This window comes from Aedes albopictus, chromosome 3 (genome assembly GCF_035046485.1).
Source record: "Aedes albopictus strain Foshan chromosome 3, AalbF5, whole genome shotgun sequence".
Classification (NCBI taxonomy): Eukaryota; Metazoa; Arthropoda; class Insecta; order Diptera; family Culicidae; genus Aedes; species Aedes albopictus.
Genome location: NC_085138.1, coordinates 278,563,102 through 278,577,340, shown reverse-complemented (window position 1 = coordinate 278,577,340; position 14,239 = coordinate 278,563,102). Strand labels below are relative to the sequence as shown.

At 37.4% G+C, this 14,239-nt stretch overlaps 1 protein-coding gene across 2 annotated transcripts in view; it reads left to right on the top strand.

Annotated features, from left to right (window-relative positions):
- The window catches only part of LOC109401670 (TWiK family of potassium channels protein 18), a 52,772-nt gene that overhangs the window by 18,407 nt on the left and 20,126 nt on the right, over positions 1 to 14,239 (top strand). Inside the window, exon 2 of one of the 2 annotated variants that reach the window (XM_062860979.1) lies at positions 3,392 to 3,451. The exons of the other annotated variant lie outside the window; for it this stretch is intronic. Coding sequence (XP_062716963.1) covers positions 3,392 to 3,451 — 60 coding nt within the window. The remainder of the gene's footprint in view (positions 1 to 3,391; positions 3,452 to 14,239) is intronic. 2 annotated transcript variants of the gene reach the window in all.

The following is a 14,239-nucleotide window of genomic DNA, read 5'->3' as shown; positions in this document are numbered from 1 at the left end:
CGTTGCCGTGACTGGGAGTTGACGTATATAGGAACGGACTTTTTTGCGTGTTCCTCCAATAGGACCAACCCTCCTGAGGTGGTCATATCTGAGTTCATGACAGAACTAGCGGTTTTATCACAGCATTTTTTGGTGTATGTTACCGCCACGAAATCTTTTGTTGGTTTAATGCATTGCTTCCAAGTTTTGTGTATTTATTTACAAAAAAAAATCTCTCCGACAACAACCGCAAATAAAAGTTTTATTGAAATGGTACATAATAAGTGATAAAACCAATCCATGACTATTTGCTATAGTCTTTAACTGAAGATGTTTATAGCAGAAGTTATATGATAGTTTTATGGAATGCCAAAGGTGCAAAGTAAAAAACTGCCACATAAAACTAATATAGAACAACTAGCTTTTTCACATGCTCGTATAAAACCAGGATAAAACATGAATAAACCTTCAAGGCATGCTGATTGTTACGTGGGATGTATAATTTAACCCTTTGGAGACGGAGTTTTCACCTCCATGGATGCAACCTCGCTGGTCTAGAACACGTTTGTGATGGTCGTTTTTACGGCTGGGAAAATACGACCCATCCGTCCCCAAAGAGTTAATCTATCGGAAAACTGGGAATTCAAGTCGGAATTCCATATTCGGAATCTGCATGCCAAACTGTTTGTATGGGTATCTTGTATCTGTATATTTTTGTTGAGCGCAAAAGCAAAGTATACGACAGTTCCAATTACTGAAAAGCCGCTTTGAAGTTTCCCAAAGAGTTTTCCCAACGAGTTCCTTCTGGGATTTCTCTAGGATATTTTTTTTATCTGTATTAACAGGTTTTTTAGCTAGGCTAGTTCATCTCGAGACTAACGCTTTGCTGCCCTTCCGAAGGAAGAACTCATATTTTGTGAGTTTAGCAGGAGTAGGATTCGATCCCAGGTTCTCGACGTGATAATCACGTGCTCCATCACTCCAGGTCCGCTCCACAGCACTAGGATATCTCGTACTATTTCGACGAAAGAGTTTCTGAACCATGGGTTTTTCATATCCTTTCCTTAATTCCTTCTGAAGTTTGTTTGGAATCGAATATCATCGAGAGAATCATTCTGGGTTTCAACTTAGTTATCTTCTTGAAATTCCTCCAAGAATTGCTTTGAGATTCACCATGATTTTCCTTACGAAATTCCTACATGAATTTCTTGGATTCTTCCGAACTTCTTACATGATTTCTTCCAAGAATATTTTCTGAAATCTCTTCGGAAATTATTTTTTGGCATTCCTCCACGAGTTTTTTCTTGGATTTCTTCGGAAAAAAAAATCTATGGTTTCAGAATTTTTCAAAGAGATTGTTTTGATATTTTTTCAGGAAATCCTTTTAAAACTCTTCCAAAACCTATTACAGGAGTGCTTTGTAGGATTCATGTAGATGTAGAAGTTTTTTTTGGAGATTTTTAGCCCTAAGCTCTAGGCCCCAGATTTTTAGTTCATCTCGAAACTCACGCTTTACTTCCCTCCGAAGTCCTTAGGGAAGAACTCACATTTTTGTTGCGAGTTTCTCGGGAGTAGGATTCAATCCCAGGTCCGCTCCACCGCCCTGTAGAAACTGCTTTTGGAGTTCGCGTAGCAGGAGTTCCTTCTGGAAGTTCGGTTTTCAGTACTTCCAAGTCATTTTGATGGATTCTCTATTTATTCATATTGAGAATTTCTGTAGAATTTCTCACTGATTTTTTTCCCAAGAGTTTCTCCTGGGAATCCTCCAGGAGTTTATCATGAAAGTACTCCAAGAGTTTATTGTAGGAGACTCCAGTTGTTCTGGGAATTCCTCTAGGAAGTGCTTCTGCTAATCATTCAACAGTTTCTTTTAGAAAAATACTCCAAAAGTAGGTTCCTGCTGGGAGCCCTCCTGGTGTCTCTTAAAGCAATCTTCAAGGAGATATTCTGGGAACTTTCCAGAAGTCGCTTCTGAAAACTCTCCAGGAGCTGCTTGTAGAAATCCTTCAGAAGTTCCTTGTAGGAACACTGCAGCAGTTCTTTCAAGAAATCGTCCAATCGAGAAACCACAAGATCGAATTCCTGGATCCCAGACTAAACACCTTGATTCCTACTCCTAAATGAACTAACTTCTAACAGACTAAACTCCTGCATACCTCAAAGGAATTTCTGAAGGATTTCTTTATAAAATTCTTGAAAGAATCTGGATGGATCTTGAGGAATTTACAGAAGGCATATAAGGTGGAATCCCTAGAAGTAGTTAGTGAGTGAACGAAGTTCCTGGAAAAAATGCCAGAATAAAATTCTAGTGCAATCGCAATCGCATGAAGGAATGATAGGGTAAAAGCTCCCTTAGTGGAGGTAGTACCAATAGTGGTGGTAGTGCCAGTTCAGCACTATTTCGACCAAAAAGCTTGTAAATGTCATTTTTAATAGATGCATCATACCTAAATAATAACATTAATTCAGTTTTGTGTTCAGGATTTGCCGAAAAACCTATTTTAAACAATTATTTTCCTTAATTTTTTTTTTGCTCCTTTGTACCTATAGTGGTGGTAGTGTTCCTATAGTGGTGGGTCCCATATGAATTCAATGGAATGCGCCACTATAGGAACCAATATTAAATTTTACCTCCATAACAGGAACCATGTAGCTATAGTTGGTGCAAGTGATTTATAAGCCAAAACTTAAATAAAAAATGATTTTTACATTTTTCCTAGCAAATTTAAGCGAAAAACTATCGATTAACGTTTTCAAACTTTTTATTTTGTGGTATTATCAATTTTATTCAATTATTTTACTTCAAGGAGCTACTAATAGCACCACTATTGGTACATTTACCCTAATGAAGGTGCCCTAACTAATGCGTGAGAGGAAGCTTGAATTATTCACTATTTATATCTGAACTAAAATGTGTTTATAGTTACTGTGGCGCATACGTCTTTTATGTCATCATATGCTACTTTTAATTTATTTATGTATACGTAGTATATAGTATTCGAGAGTATTTTTGGTAAAACTTTTATGTTGACAATAACAGAAAATATTTCGATGAAATCGGATAGTGACAAAAACGGATAGTGTCTAAATTTGAACATACCCTAGAACATACCGAAACGAAGCATTCTCGGCACATGATGTCTTTGACAAAGTGTATTGTAATGATCAGGAGTATTATTTGCCAAGAGTTTTTTTGTCCTGCCAAGAGTTTCCAAGAGTTTTTTTTATATTCTAATTAATATTGTGAGTCCATTTTTGCTTCTGCGTTCTTGCTTACAAATTACTATAAAAAAATGCTGCAAAACCTATAAGCTTTGCTTGCCAACTTTTGTAAATATGTTCGCTAACCTAGGCACTAATTTCCATATCCCTGTTATTCTTTTAATGCGGAATGCATAATACCTATACATAGGCGACGCTGATAACGAAATAGCTGCTGCGACTGATATCCCTTTCGACAATAACATTACAGGTGAGCCGAGTGATCAAATTTTCCCCTTACAATCATTCACACCGATACCACATTTAGTCGAAAACATCAAAGTGTAAACAACACAAAATCATCATGAAACCCTTCTCTCATACTTTTCTACAGTGAGTCCATAAACTTGAGTTTGTTTACATAGCTCATCAAGTGCCACTCTTGTTTATTACCGGAGCGATCTCCACCACACTCTTTTGAAAAACAGAAATTATTTACTACCTCACCGGGAATAATTTTCCCCTGACGGAAAGATCGTCTATGTTTACCGCGTGCTGTCCCGGTGGCCACTTTCTTTTTGGTTTACAGGACGGATTTTGTTATGCGAACGATTTACTACTACAAATTGACCTAACGTTCCAGTTTAGAAGAAAATCTTTGAAACAAGAAACAATTCACGTATTCAATTGTGGGAATGAGATACCTACAAATGGCACGATGATTTATCAATCATACTAAATAGTTTTGCGCTGATTGGTTCGAAAATCGATAGCCAATAAAAGCCCCCAAAATGTACTGATAACCTTCTGATTTTACGTTTGAAAAAATCTTAACTTAGAACAAGTGTGCAAAATATAGGTAAAAGTTTTCGTCATTGCAACACCAACTTGTTTTTTTTTTCGAATCCCTGGGATTGAAACACGTTGATTCAATCCCAGAGATTTTGATCAAATTGCAAATTTCGTTGACATTGTCCCGCACTTAATTTAGATTATCGATTAATTCAGTTACGATACCATTTTACGTTTGCTTTTTATAATCTTTCCAGCGCAAACATACGCTCAAGTGTACCTCATTTTCCTCCTAATTTTCCCCCGGGTGGCGGCGACACGGGCTATCGTCTGATCGATCGTTAGAGAACCTCGATTTCGGTGAAAACGATGACGACATTGTGTACAACCAACAAGCTAGTCAGAGCGTGGGAAGTGTGATTCTATTTACTAATAATGTCACGAAAATATTTTCTCACAGCACCGTGATTATTAGGGAATCGAGTCGTGTTTTTGATTTCCGCACTTACTAACCAATGAAACTCGCTGTTGTGGCCCAAAACAGCGCGAACAGTCAGAGTTGAGTTATACAAAAATAACCAACCAGTCAGGCTGGCAGGCAAGCCGTTGTGGTGGAGCGCGGCATTGGCGACGTCATTGATGATTTAATGAGGTTTTTCACGCCGCTTGGATGGTCCATTTTCACTGGTAGGTGGGGAGTGAAAAATTGTGCGGCACCGATCACTTCGCACCGCTTGTTCTCCTGCCAGTCACATCATGCTAACATTGAGTTGGATTCTAAACCTAATTAAATTAGCACCCAACCAAGTCGAACAGATGTTGATTTTGATTGCATTGTTTGTATCTGGTAAATAAATAAATCATATCATGGGAGCACGTTTGAAAAATCCTTACGTCAGTGGCAGAATGGTCAGCAATGATGTTTTGATGATAAACAGTGATCAGTTAAAACAGGAAGTACATAATGTTAATACTTCCTTGGTTTATCAGTTTATAGATTGCGACAAACGCGTGCAATCTATGGATTCGCTTGTTTTATAACATAGCTATCCGACCTCGGTAAAACCAAATGCTCACCAGATCACGCCTACAGTGCCAGTGATATCTTCACTCCTTGCCTTCTTTTGCCAAAGAGATTAGCAGTAAACATGAACTAGGTAAGTGCTCCAATTATGGTTATAGTACCAATCATTCGCCATAGTTGATTTTCACCCTTTAACGGTGTAAACCAGCAAGGAAAAAATTGTGAACAACAGATCACGTTCACAAAAGATGTTTGCACTCATTTAAACTTAACATTTTGCTCAAATTATGGTAGAAATAAATCATTTTCCTTAAAATTTCAGCTTCCTTGCACCCTTTTTCGCCATAGTGTACCAGTTATGGCTAATCCCATAAGGAATGCATGCAAATAGCTTACTTAGCTTAGACTGACTGCACATATCTATGGTTGCTACTCCGTGATTGACCCGAACTAATGACAGTTGCACAATGAATCAACTGAATAATTGACTGGGAGTGGTCAACATTCTCACTGTGCACGCTTCAGAGGCTCTCTTTAACGGTACAATAACGGCGCCGGCCACGTCCTTGCAGTCAGGTTGGAAGAGGGAAGGAATGTTAATAGCAACCTTTGTTATGTGAAAGTTGGCGTTTACCGCACGTCTCCACCAAAGGCTGCAGGAAGGAGTGATTGTTAGTAGGGAAGGTATCGTTGGGTCAGGATTAACTTTGATAAGTGATAAGACCTTTTGAAGTTGAAGCATGTCGTGCAGACTGCAGTGATGTTGTTCGCTTCACGCGGAAAGCAAACAACCAACCACCCTCGTCAGGTGGTCGCTCAATATGTGCTACAAAAGAAGCAACAAAATATTCAGACGGAAGTGCTATTGTTCGCATCACGCGGAAAGCAAACAATCGACCACCCACGGCAGGTGATCGTATAATATTTACAATTAAAGACGCGACAACATATACAAACTTAAGCACTATTGCTCACTCCACGCGGAAAGCAAACAATCAGCCACCCGCGTCAGGTGGACACTCAAAATTTATAACAAAAGACGTGACAGAACATGCCATCTGATGCGCTATTGCTCGCTTCACGCGGAAAGCAAACAATCTACCACCCACGTAAGGTGATTGCTCAATATTTATTCAAAAAAATACAGACAACAAATATACATAGACAGATACATAGAAAAACAGTATGTCGTTAGGAGATTGCACAAAAAAAAGAAATTCAAGGAAAATAAATCTAAGATGCCATCCCGAACAGTGACAAAACGGAACAAAAATCCAAGTCGACACTCATGGTGACGAACTATACAAAGTCAATGAAAAAAGTATTTAAAAAGAGGATATTATAAACATATGGATTACAAACTATCACCTATGGTATAAAATTGAATTAATATAATAATTGATATAGAATCCATAGAAAGAGAATAACAAGGAACAAACTCACCGGATAATCGCCTGCCATCAATCGAACTAAAATACGAAAGGAAAAAAAAATCGGAGTACCGAAGGCAACGCGCGTGCGAATCCTGTCTCCAGCTGCCGAGCCGTCACTACACACACTATAAGGAATGCATGCAAATAGTGCGAAAAGGAACCGAAGTTACAAAATGTAACCATAATTGGTACAGGGTTCCTATCATTGGCACACGCTGTAATAAATACTAAAAGTAGTTTTGGCTCCGTTTCTATATTTTTTATGTAAAGTGTGGAAACTTAGCTACCTTTTATCATATTGATGACATTCGCTGGTCTTCTTGTTATTTTTGTACAAATAGTTTTCCTTAGTAGTGCCATATTTGGTACATCAACCCTATACAGAGTTTTTGTTTGTAATTCTGCTCAACGTATCATTCCAGCTTTCACTACATCGTTCTAATGTACACCGCTAAAGATCCACATAAACACAAGTTGATTGAATACTCCAAGTATTCGCAAGTCCTCCTCGAGTGTGGTTTATGTTTCAATTTCGTAGATGGCCTTATTATCGTTTAGGTTCCATATACTACATACTGCATTCGGGAATCAGTCTTGAACGTAGTATCTCCTCAAGCCCATATTTTTTTTGGCCCAGGTATAAGTGAAGCTATACCAATGGGATGTACTTAGTCCCACTGTGTTTCAAGCAGAGATTCAAGCCATACAGGTATACCTCGATTTAGTGGACTCTCGATTATATAGACCCTCGATTTTATGTACTTCGATTTTATGTACATTTTTTTTCAATGGTAAAATTTTTAATATTCAATCAGTTTGAAACTTGCAGTTTGTATCATGATGACTTATAATGCAGGGGTTTTCAGCCTTTTAACACGCGGACCACTTCATATCAATAAATTGTTTAGTGGAGTCCCCATAATAGCGCCAAAGCATACCTCATGACATACTTAGTTCTATTTATTTACCTTAATCACATACCTCCCTTTCTGACTTCATTTTTTTATGAATATATCTCGTGAGTGGAGTATATGGGGTGATTTTCTGGCGATATTTTTTTTTTTTTTACAGATCCAACAATGACAACATTTTTGCAAACTGAAATTCTCCAGACTTATTCTCAAAGTTTTCAAACAAACTTTTTTCAACATTTCTTATGACTTACTCACCGAGAATTGTATTATATTTCTGATATTTTTGGTAGATGCCTGCTGATTGAATTCCAAAATTTGTAGCAAATTCTATAAAAAGGTCAAGGCTTCGGCAGATTACTGACCAAATGTGGCATAAATTATTTCTAGTGCTGTCATGGTAGAATCCGAGCTAGTTAGTCGAGGAATTGCTGGAACAACTTCTGACAGAATCCGTGGAACAACTTTTGAAGTTGTCGAAATTTCTGAAACAATTCTAGTAATATTGAAGAAGTATCTAAAGATATTTCCAAAAGAATTGCTGAAGAAATTTCAGAGGAATTAGAACAAACTGAAGAAAATTCTAAATAAATTCCTGCAAAAAATTCTGAATAAAAGGTATATTTCTAGAATCTATAGATGGATTTTCTAAAGACCATTTTGTTCTGAAGGCCTAACAAAACTTCTTGAGATATTAAAAAAAATCCTGGAGAAATCCCCCAAAAAAAATCCTAAACAATTTTTCAATGAATTCCTGGAGAAATTCATAGAGAAATTCTTAGAGGTACGTTTGGAAGAAATCCTGGAGGAATTTCTGAGAAAATACATAGAGGAACACCCGGTGGAGTTTCCGATGCATTCTCTGTGTCAATTTTTACAGGAGTATCTGCAAGAATGTCTTCCAGCCTTTCCATAGCAATCCTCTGCAGAAGTCTGCAAAATCTGTAGAAAAATTTCTGAAGTAATCTTTGGAGGATTTCCTAAGCAATTCATGGAAGACAAATGTCTTGAAGGAATACCTAAAGGAATGTAAAGAAATTTTGGGATATTCCTTTATAATCTCTTGCAGAATTCCTAAAGCAATCCTTGGAGATAGCTCTTTAGAAAGCTTCTGAGACAATTTTAAGAGTTTTGAGTGTCTGATTCTCAATGTATTCGTGAATCATATTCTAAAAAAACTTCATGGAGTAGTTTTGAGAAAGTTCATGTTAGGTTTTCTAGATGAATGCTTTAAAAAATATCTGAAGGAATCTCTATTAAAGAAATCTAAAGAAATTCGTAGTTAAATTTCTGGAACAATCTATGCAAGATTTTTTGAATACATGCAACATTTTTGGAAGTTATCCGTGCAAGGCTTTTTTAAGGAGTTCTTGGAGAAATTTCTAAATGACATTCTAAAATCTAAAGGAATCCCTAGAAGATTCTGTGAACAAAATTCTGACTGAACTTCTTCAGGATATCCTGGATGTTTTTTGATGTAAATCTACGAGCAGTTTCCAAAGAATCTCTTTAAGAATCCCTGGAAGATTTTTTTCAGGAATTAGTTGAAGATATTTTAAATAATTCGTAGGATAGCTTTCAGCCAGGGTCCAAGAAAGAATTATTAAAAAATCTGTGGAAGTTTATCCAAAGTAATCTGTAAATATTTGTAAAGAAATCTTTGGAGGAAAATACGGAGATATTTTTGAAGAAATTATTAGTCGTATTTATTATAAAAGCCATGAGAGATTTTCAATAAGAACCCCTCGAAAATTTTGTGATGGAACCCCCGGAGTAATTTCTATAGGAATCCTTGCAAAAAAAAAAAGTCCCGAATGAATCTCACATTAAAAAAAGAGTCCCTGGAGGAATTTTTAGAGATATCCCAGGAGGTTTTGGGTTTCTTGGGGGGATCGTTTGAGAGAATGCTTAAAGGAGTTTCCGAATGATTTTTCGGAATCTGAAAGAATCTCGAAAAAAAGGTACAATCTCGAAGGATTTTCTGAAGAAATCCCTGGAGGAATTTCTACAAAAAATCATATACAACTCTCTCTTTAAAACTTTTGGAGAAATCTCTAATGAAATTTCTCTAGAAATTGGATTTGCTGTGGGATGTTTTGGTGAAATCCTTGGAAGAATTTACAAAGTATCCACAGTTCAAATTTTTGAAGGAAGCTTTGAAACATTTTTTTAATGTTTTCTGAAGGCATCGCTGAAAGTTTTATTAAAGGAATCTCTGGAGCAATTTCTGAAAAATTGTCTAAAGAAATATCTAACGGAATCTCTGAACAATTTTTTGTAAGAGTTTCTTCAGGAATGTCTGCTCAATTTCATGGATATTGTTTTGGAAAAAAGTGAAGGAATTTCAGAAGGAAAACTGAAGAAAATTTCCGAATAAATCAATGGAAGATTTTTTGAAAGAATCCGTGAAGGGTTTCTTGGCCGATAAATTTCCGTAAACAAAAACAGAAAGATGTTTTAGAAGTATTTCTGAAAAAATAGTAGATTTATTAAAGAAACCTCCTAAAGATTCTCCAGAGAAATTAATGAACAAATAACAAGGGAAAGTTCTGAAGTAATCCCTGGGCGAGTTTCTCAAACAATCTTTGAAATGATTTGTGACAAATCATGAAGGAATCGGTACAGCAATTCTTGTCAAATTACGTTGAATAATTCTTTGTGATTCTTCTGGAAGAACACATGAAAGAATTTCTGAAATATTCTGTAACATGATGATTTGATGTGGGAAGTTTTATTCGGAGACCGTCGTAATAAAGTTGAACATTTTTCGTTTACTTGATTTTATTTAACACCTCAGAATTGCAACAAAAGGCGATCGAGCAGATAGTGGCACAAAGTAACACTACTCATACAGAAAGATCGTTCGGCAAATATCACGCTTTATCAAATGCTTGCCACGAATCTCTAAATTTCCGAGCTTCTTCAGGAATGTCAGATAAGATCCCCAGAGGAATTTATGAAGTAATTTATAAAGAAATTCCAGGGTAAATAAATCCTCGGAGACATTTTCAAAGGAATTCCTGAATGAATTTCTGAACTTTTTCAATGTTTTAAGACATTTATACAAACAACGTTATTGTGTATGTCCATTGCCCAAAATATTGGCTTTTGAATCAACCATGCATCGTTTTAGAGACAAAAGAATTCGATGGTAACAAAATATCGAGATAGTAATTTATTCATTATTAGGCGGGAATAACTAGTATATAACAAAAACTCCGTGCCTTTTATCAAAAACTCAAATTTCATGCAATTTTTATATGTTTTGGTACATTTTGGTATAAAATTTAAATAAAAATAAAATAAAAATTTTTGCTTAGATTTTATGTAAAATTCGATTTTATAGATATTTCAAAAATTGAAATATCCACTAAATCGAGGTATACCTGTATTAGAGTGTGCTTATACTTGCCTAAGGAGATATTACAGATTTGCAAAAATCTGCATCTTCTCAGACAGTCAAGCTGCTATAAATGCACTAAGGGCATTCACGTGCCAGTCCAAGCTAGTGAGAGTATGCTTTCTTTCTTTGAAGCAGTTGGCCAGTAGGAACGAAGTAACATTATACTGGGTGCCCGGCCATTGCGGAATTCAGAGAAATGAAAACGCCGACAATCTAGCCAGACAGGGTGCAGCATCGAGCTTCGTAGGCCCTGAACCATTCTGTGGAGTTCCTAAGCGTACTCTTAGGCCGAAACTAAAATATGGGAAATGTCTATGGTAGAAACCAATTGGAATGCCACGGATACATCCAGACAAGCAAAAAGATTCATAAGTCCTAGTGCAGCAAAAGCCAGGACCATACTTAATTTATACAAGAGAGACCTGAGGGTAATAACGGGCCTGATGACCGGTCACTGCCCTAGTAGGTACCATCTACACAAGATTGGAAAAATCCAATCATCTGAGTGTCGTTTATGCCAAGGTGAAAACGAAACCGCTGAACATTTACTCTTCAGCTGTGGAGAGCTATCCAATCAAAGGTTGTCAAAATTTGGAAAAAGGGTTATTAGAGCCCTTGGAAGTTTGGCAAAGTTATCCTAACAGGGTAATAGACTTTATAAAACGAGTTGTGCCTAGTTGGGATAGAGTGCTATATCAACCAATGTCCATCACAGCTCAATTACCTCTGGAGCCAACCTACTGATACTATTACACCCAGCTTTTCGAACAACGACAAAGAACTATTTATTTGACCAAACCCTAAATTCATCCTAAACCCATAATCTCTCCGAGAATGGCGTCTCTCGAAGCTTGGCTAGTGCAGATGCTACGGACTTCGTGATTTGCTCTGTTAAGAAAACACCATGAGGTTAGAAAAACATCAATATCTTTTGAACGGAATGACGTAGCAACATTCTCAGCACACGAAAATGCGTGTTTTTGGAAGCTCTAAAAGTGGTTCTTAGGTAACTTTGACGAGAAATTTGAAACAAAAAAGATAAAGCAATAAAACGATTTGTTCTAGCGTCACCCTATTAAAACTATGGGAAAATGCTCCAAAATGGTTAAAACAGTTTTAACGCTTTATCTCTTTTGTTTCAAATTTCTGATCAAAGTTATCCAAGAACCACTTTTAGAGCTTTAAATAACGCACATTCGTGCGCTGAGAATGTTGCTACGTCATTCCGTTCAAAAGATATTGATAATTTTCTAGAAAAAAATAGGCACTTTTCAGGTATTTTTCACTTGAGTTACAAAAATAACACCCCTCTAATTTTTTGATATGTTTTATAACAATATTTCTAGGGCCCATATAGCCGAGGCGGTAAACGCACGGGTATTCAGCATGACCATGCTGAGGGTGACGGGTTCGATTCCCGATCGGTCCAGGATCTTTTCGTAAAGGAAATTTCCTTGACTTCCTTGGGCTTAGAGTATCTTCGTGCCTGCCACACGATATACACATGCAAAATGGTCATTGGCAGAGGAAGCTCTCAGTTAATAACTGTGGAAGTGCTCATAGAACACTAAGCTGAGAAGCAGGCTTTGTCCCAGTGAGGACGTTACGCCAAGAAGAGGAGAGGAACAACATTTCTTCTTTTGAATGCGGGCAAAAGATATTTTTTTATGTTTGCCCCAACCCATCATAAACCCTTTTTAAAAAAAACTATGATTTTTTATGAAAAACGCCTGTAACTTTTGAACCAAAAGAGATAACGCTTATCTCAGCACACGAAGCGACGCGTCTTCAAATGCTCTTGGGCGACTTTGATGAAAAATCGAAACTGAAAAAGTTAACGCCAGAAAACCGGTTTTTCTTGAACCACCCTAAGCTTATTCAGAAAAATACCTCTAGATCGGTCAATTTTAAAGCTATATAAAAAGTTTCTTCAGCAAACTTGCTCAAAATTGATAGATCTATTAGGTGTACAATTTTGCTTCCACCGTTTTTATTTTAAAATTTCATAATTTATTTTAAAAAAAAATGGATACAAACTTGTTATTTAAAATACTGGCCATCACTGGCTACCACTTTTCCCCATCTTTCTGGCAGCATGCGGATCCCGTGACGGAAGAACTGTTCATCTTTCGAAGCAATCCATGTGTCAATCCAGTTTTTGACTTCTTCATAAGAACGGAAGTGCTCGTTAGATAGACCGTGTGCCATCGACCGGAACAAGTAGTAATCAGAAGGAGCAATATCCGGAGAGTACGGCGGGTGTGGTAAGATTTCCCATTTCAGCGTTTCCTCGTCTTCGAAAACCTTCTCCCTTCCACCACCATGCCGGTCTTCGACGTCGAAATCACCACTTTTGAAGCGTTGAAACCACTCACGACACGTTCTTTCACTAAAAGCTTTCTTTGAATTGAAAAAGAAAGCAAAACTTCCCGCAAATGACGAGATTGTGGCTTGAATGCAGACATTTTTTAACGAGATTTAGGTACTTTAAGATGCAAACAGCTTTCAACAAATCCTTTTACGCGATATTGTTTACGAATGTCCAAGCTTGTTGTGTAACGCTTTTGTTTGATTCATGTCGATAGACACTCACCACTAGAGACATCTATTGGAAAACGGCGGAAGCAAAGTTGTACACCTAATACAACTATCCCGAAGAATGTTGTTTTGCTAATGACTTATTCGACTGGATAATAGTTTGATTGGTTTTTTTTGGCTTACAGTCTTATGAATTGCGTTGATTAATTTATTATCATCGCCGACGTTTCGGTCCGGCTATCCACTTATCCGCGAGCGGTAATGGCGGCGGCGGGCACAATTAACCGATTCGAATTTTGACGTTTCTTGGGGATCGCAATCGGTTGGCGCCACCAAACGGTGAGTGAAGGGGTGAGGAGGAGAATTAAACTGTTTTGACTTTCCCCCATGAAACGTCAAAATCCGAACCGGTTGGATTAGCCCGCCGCCGCCATTACCGCTCGCGGATACGTGGATTGGACCTTCCTTAGGGCTCGACACACAAGAAACAACTGGCATCAACAAGTGGTTCCTAGCGAGGTGACGAAATTGAGGGAATCCCCAAAACCACCTAACTGTATGGCCCAGATGTGTACTAGACGGAGTGACCCTTTCAAACCCGACAATTTTCAATTTTTAGTAAAATTTTTTACTTGTTGATTTGTGTATCGAGCCCTGAGGAAGGTCCAATACCCGGACCGACACGTCAGCAATGATAGTAAATTATTCAACGCAATTCATAAGACTGTAAGCCGAAAAACGACATATCCCGAAGAATGTATATGGTTATTCTTGCAAATAAAAAAGTTTGGTTCCCAATTTCTTTGAAAATATGGACCACCCTAATTTTCATGTATATTAGGAACAACTTTGTAGAAGACCATATTAATCTAGAAAATCATTTGAAGGCGCTGAATGCAGCTTTCCTCGTAAATCTGTTTCGTGGACCATTGTGCACTGCCTGTTGTTCAAGCTTTCG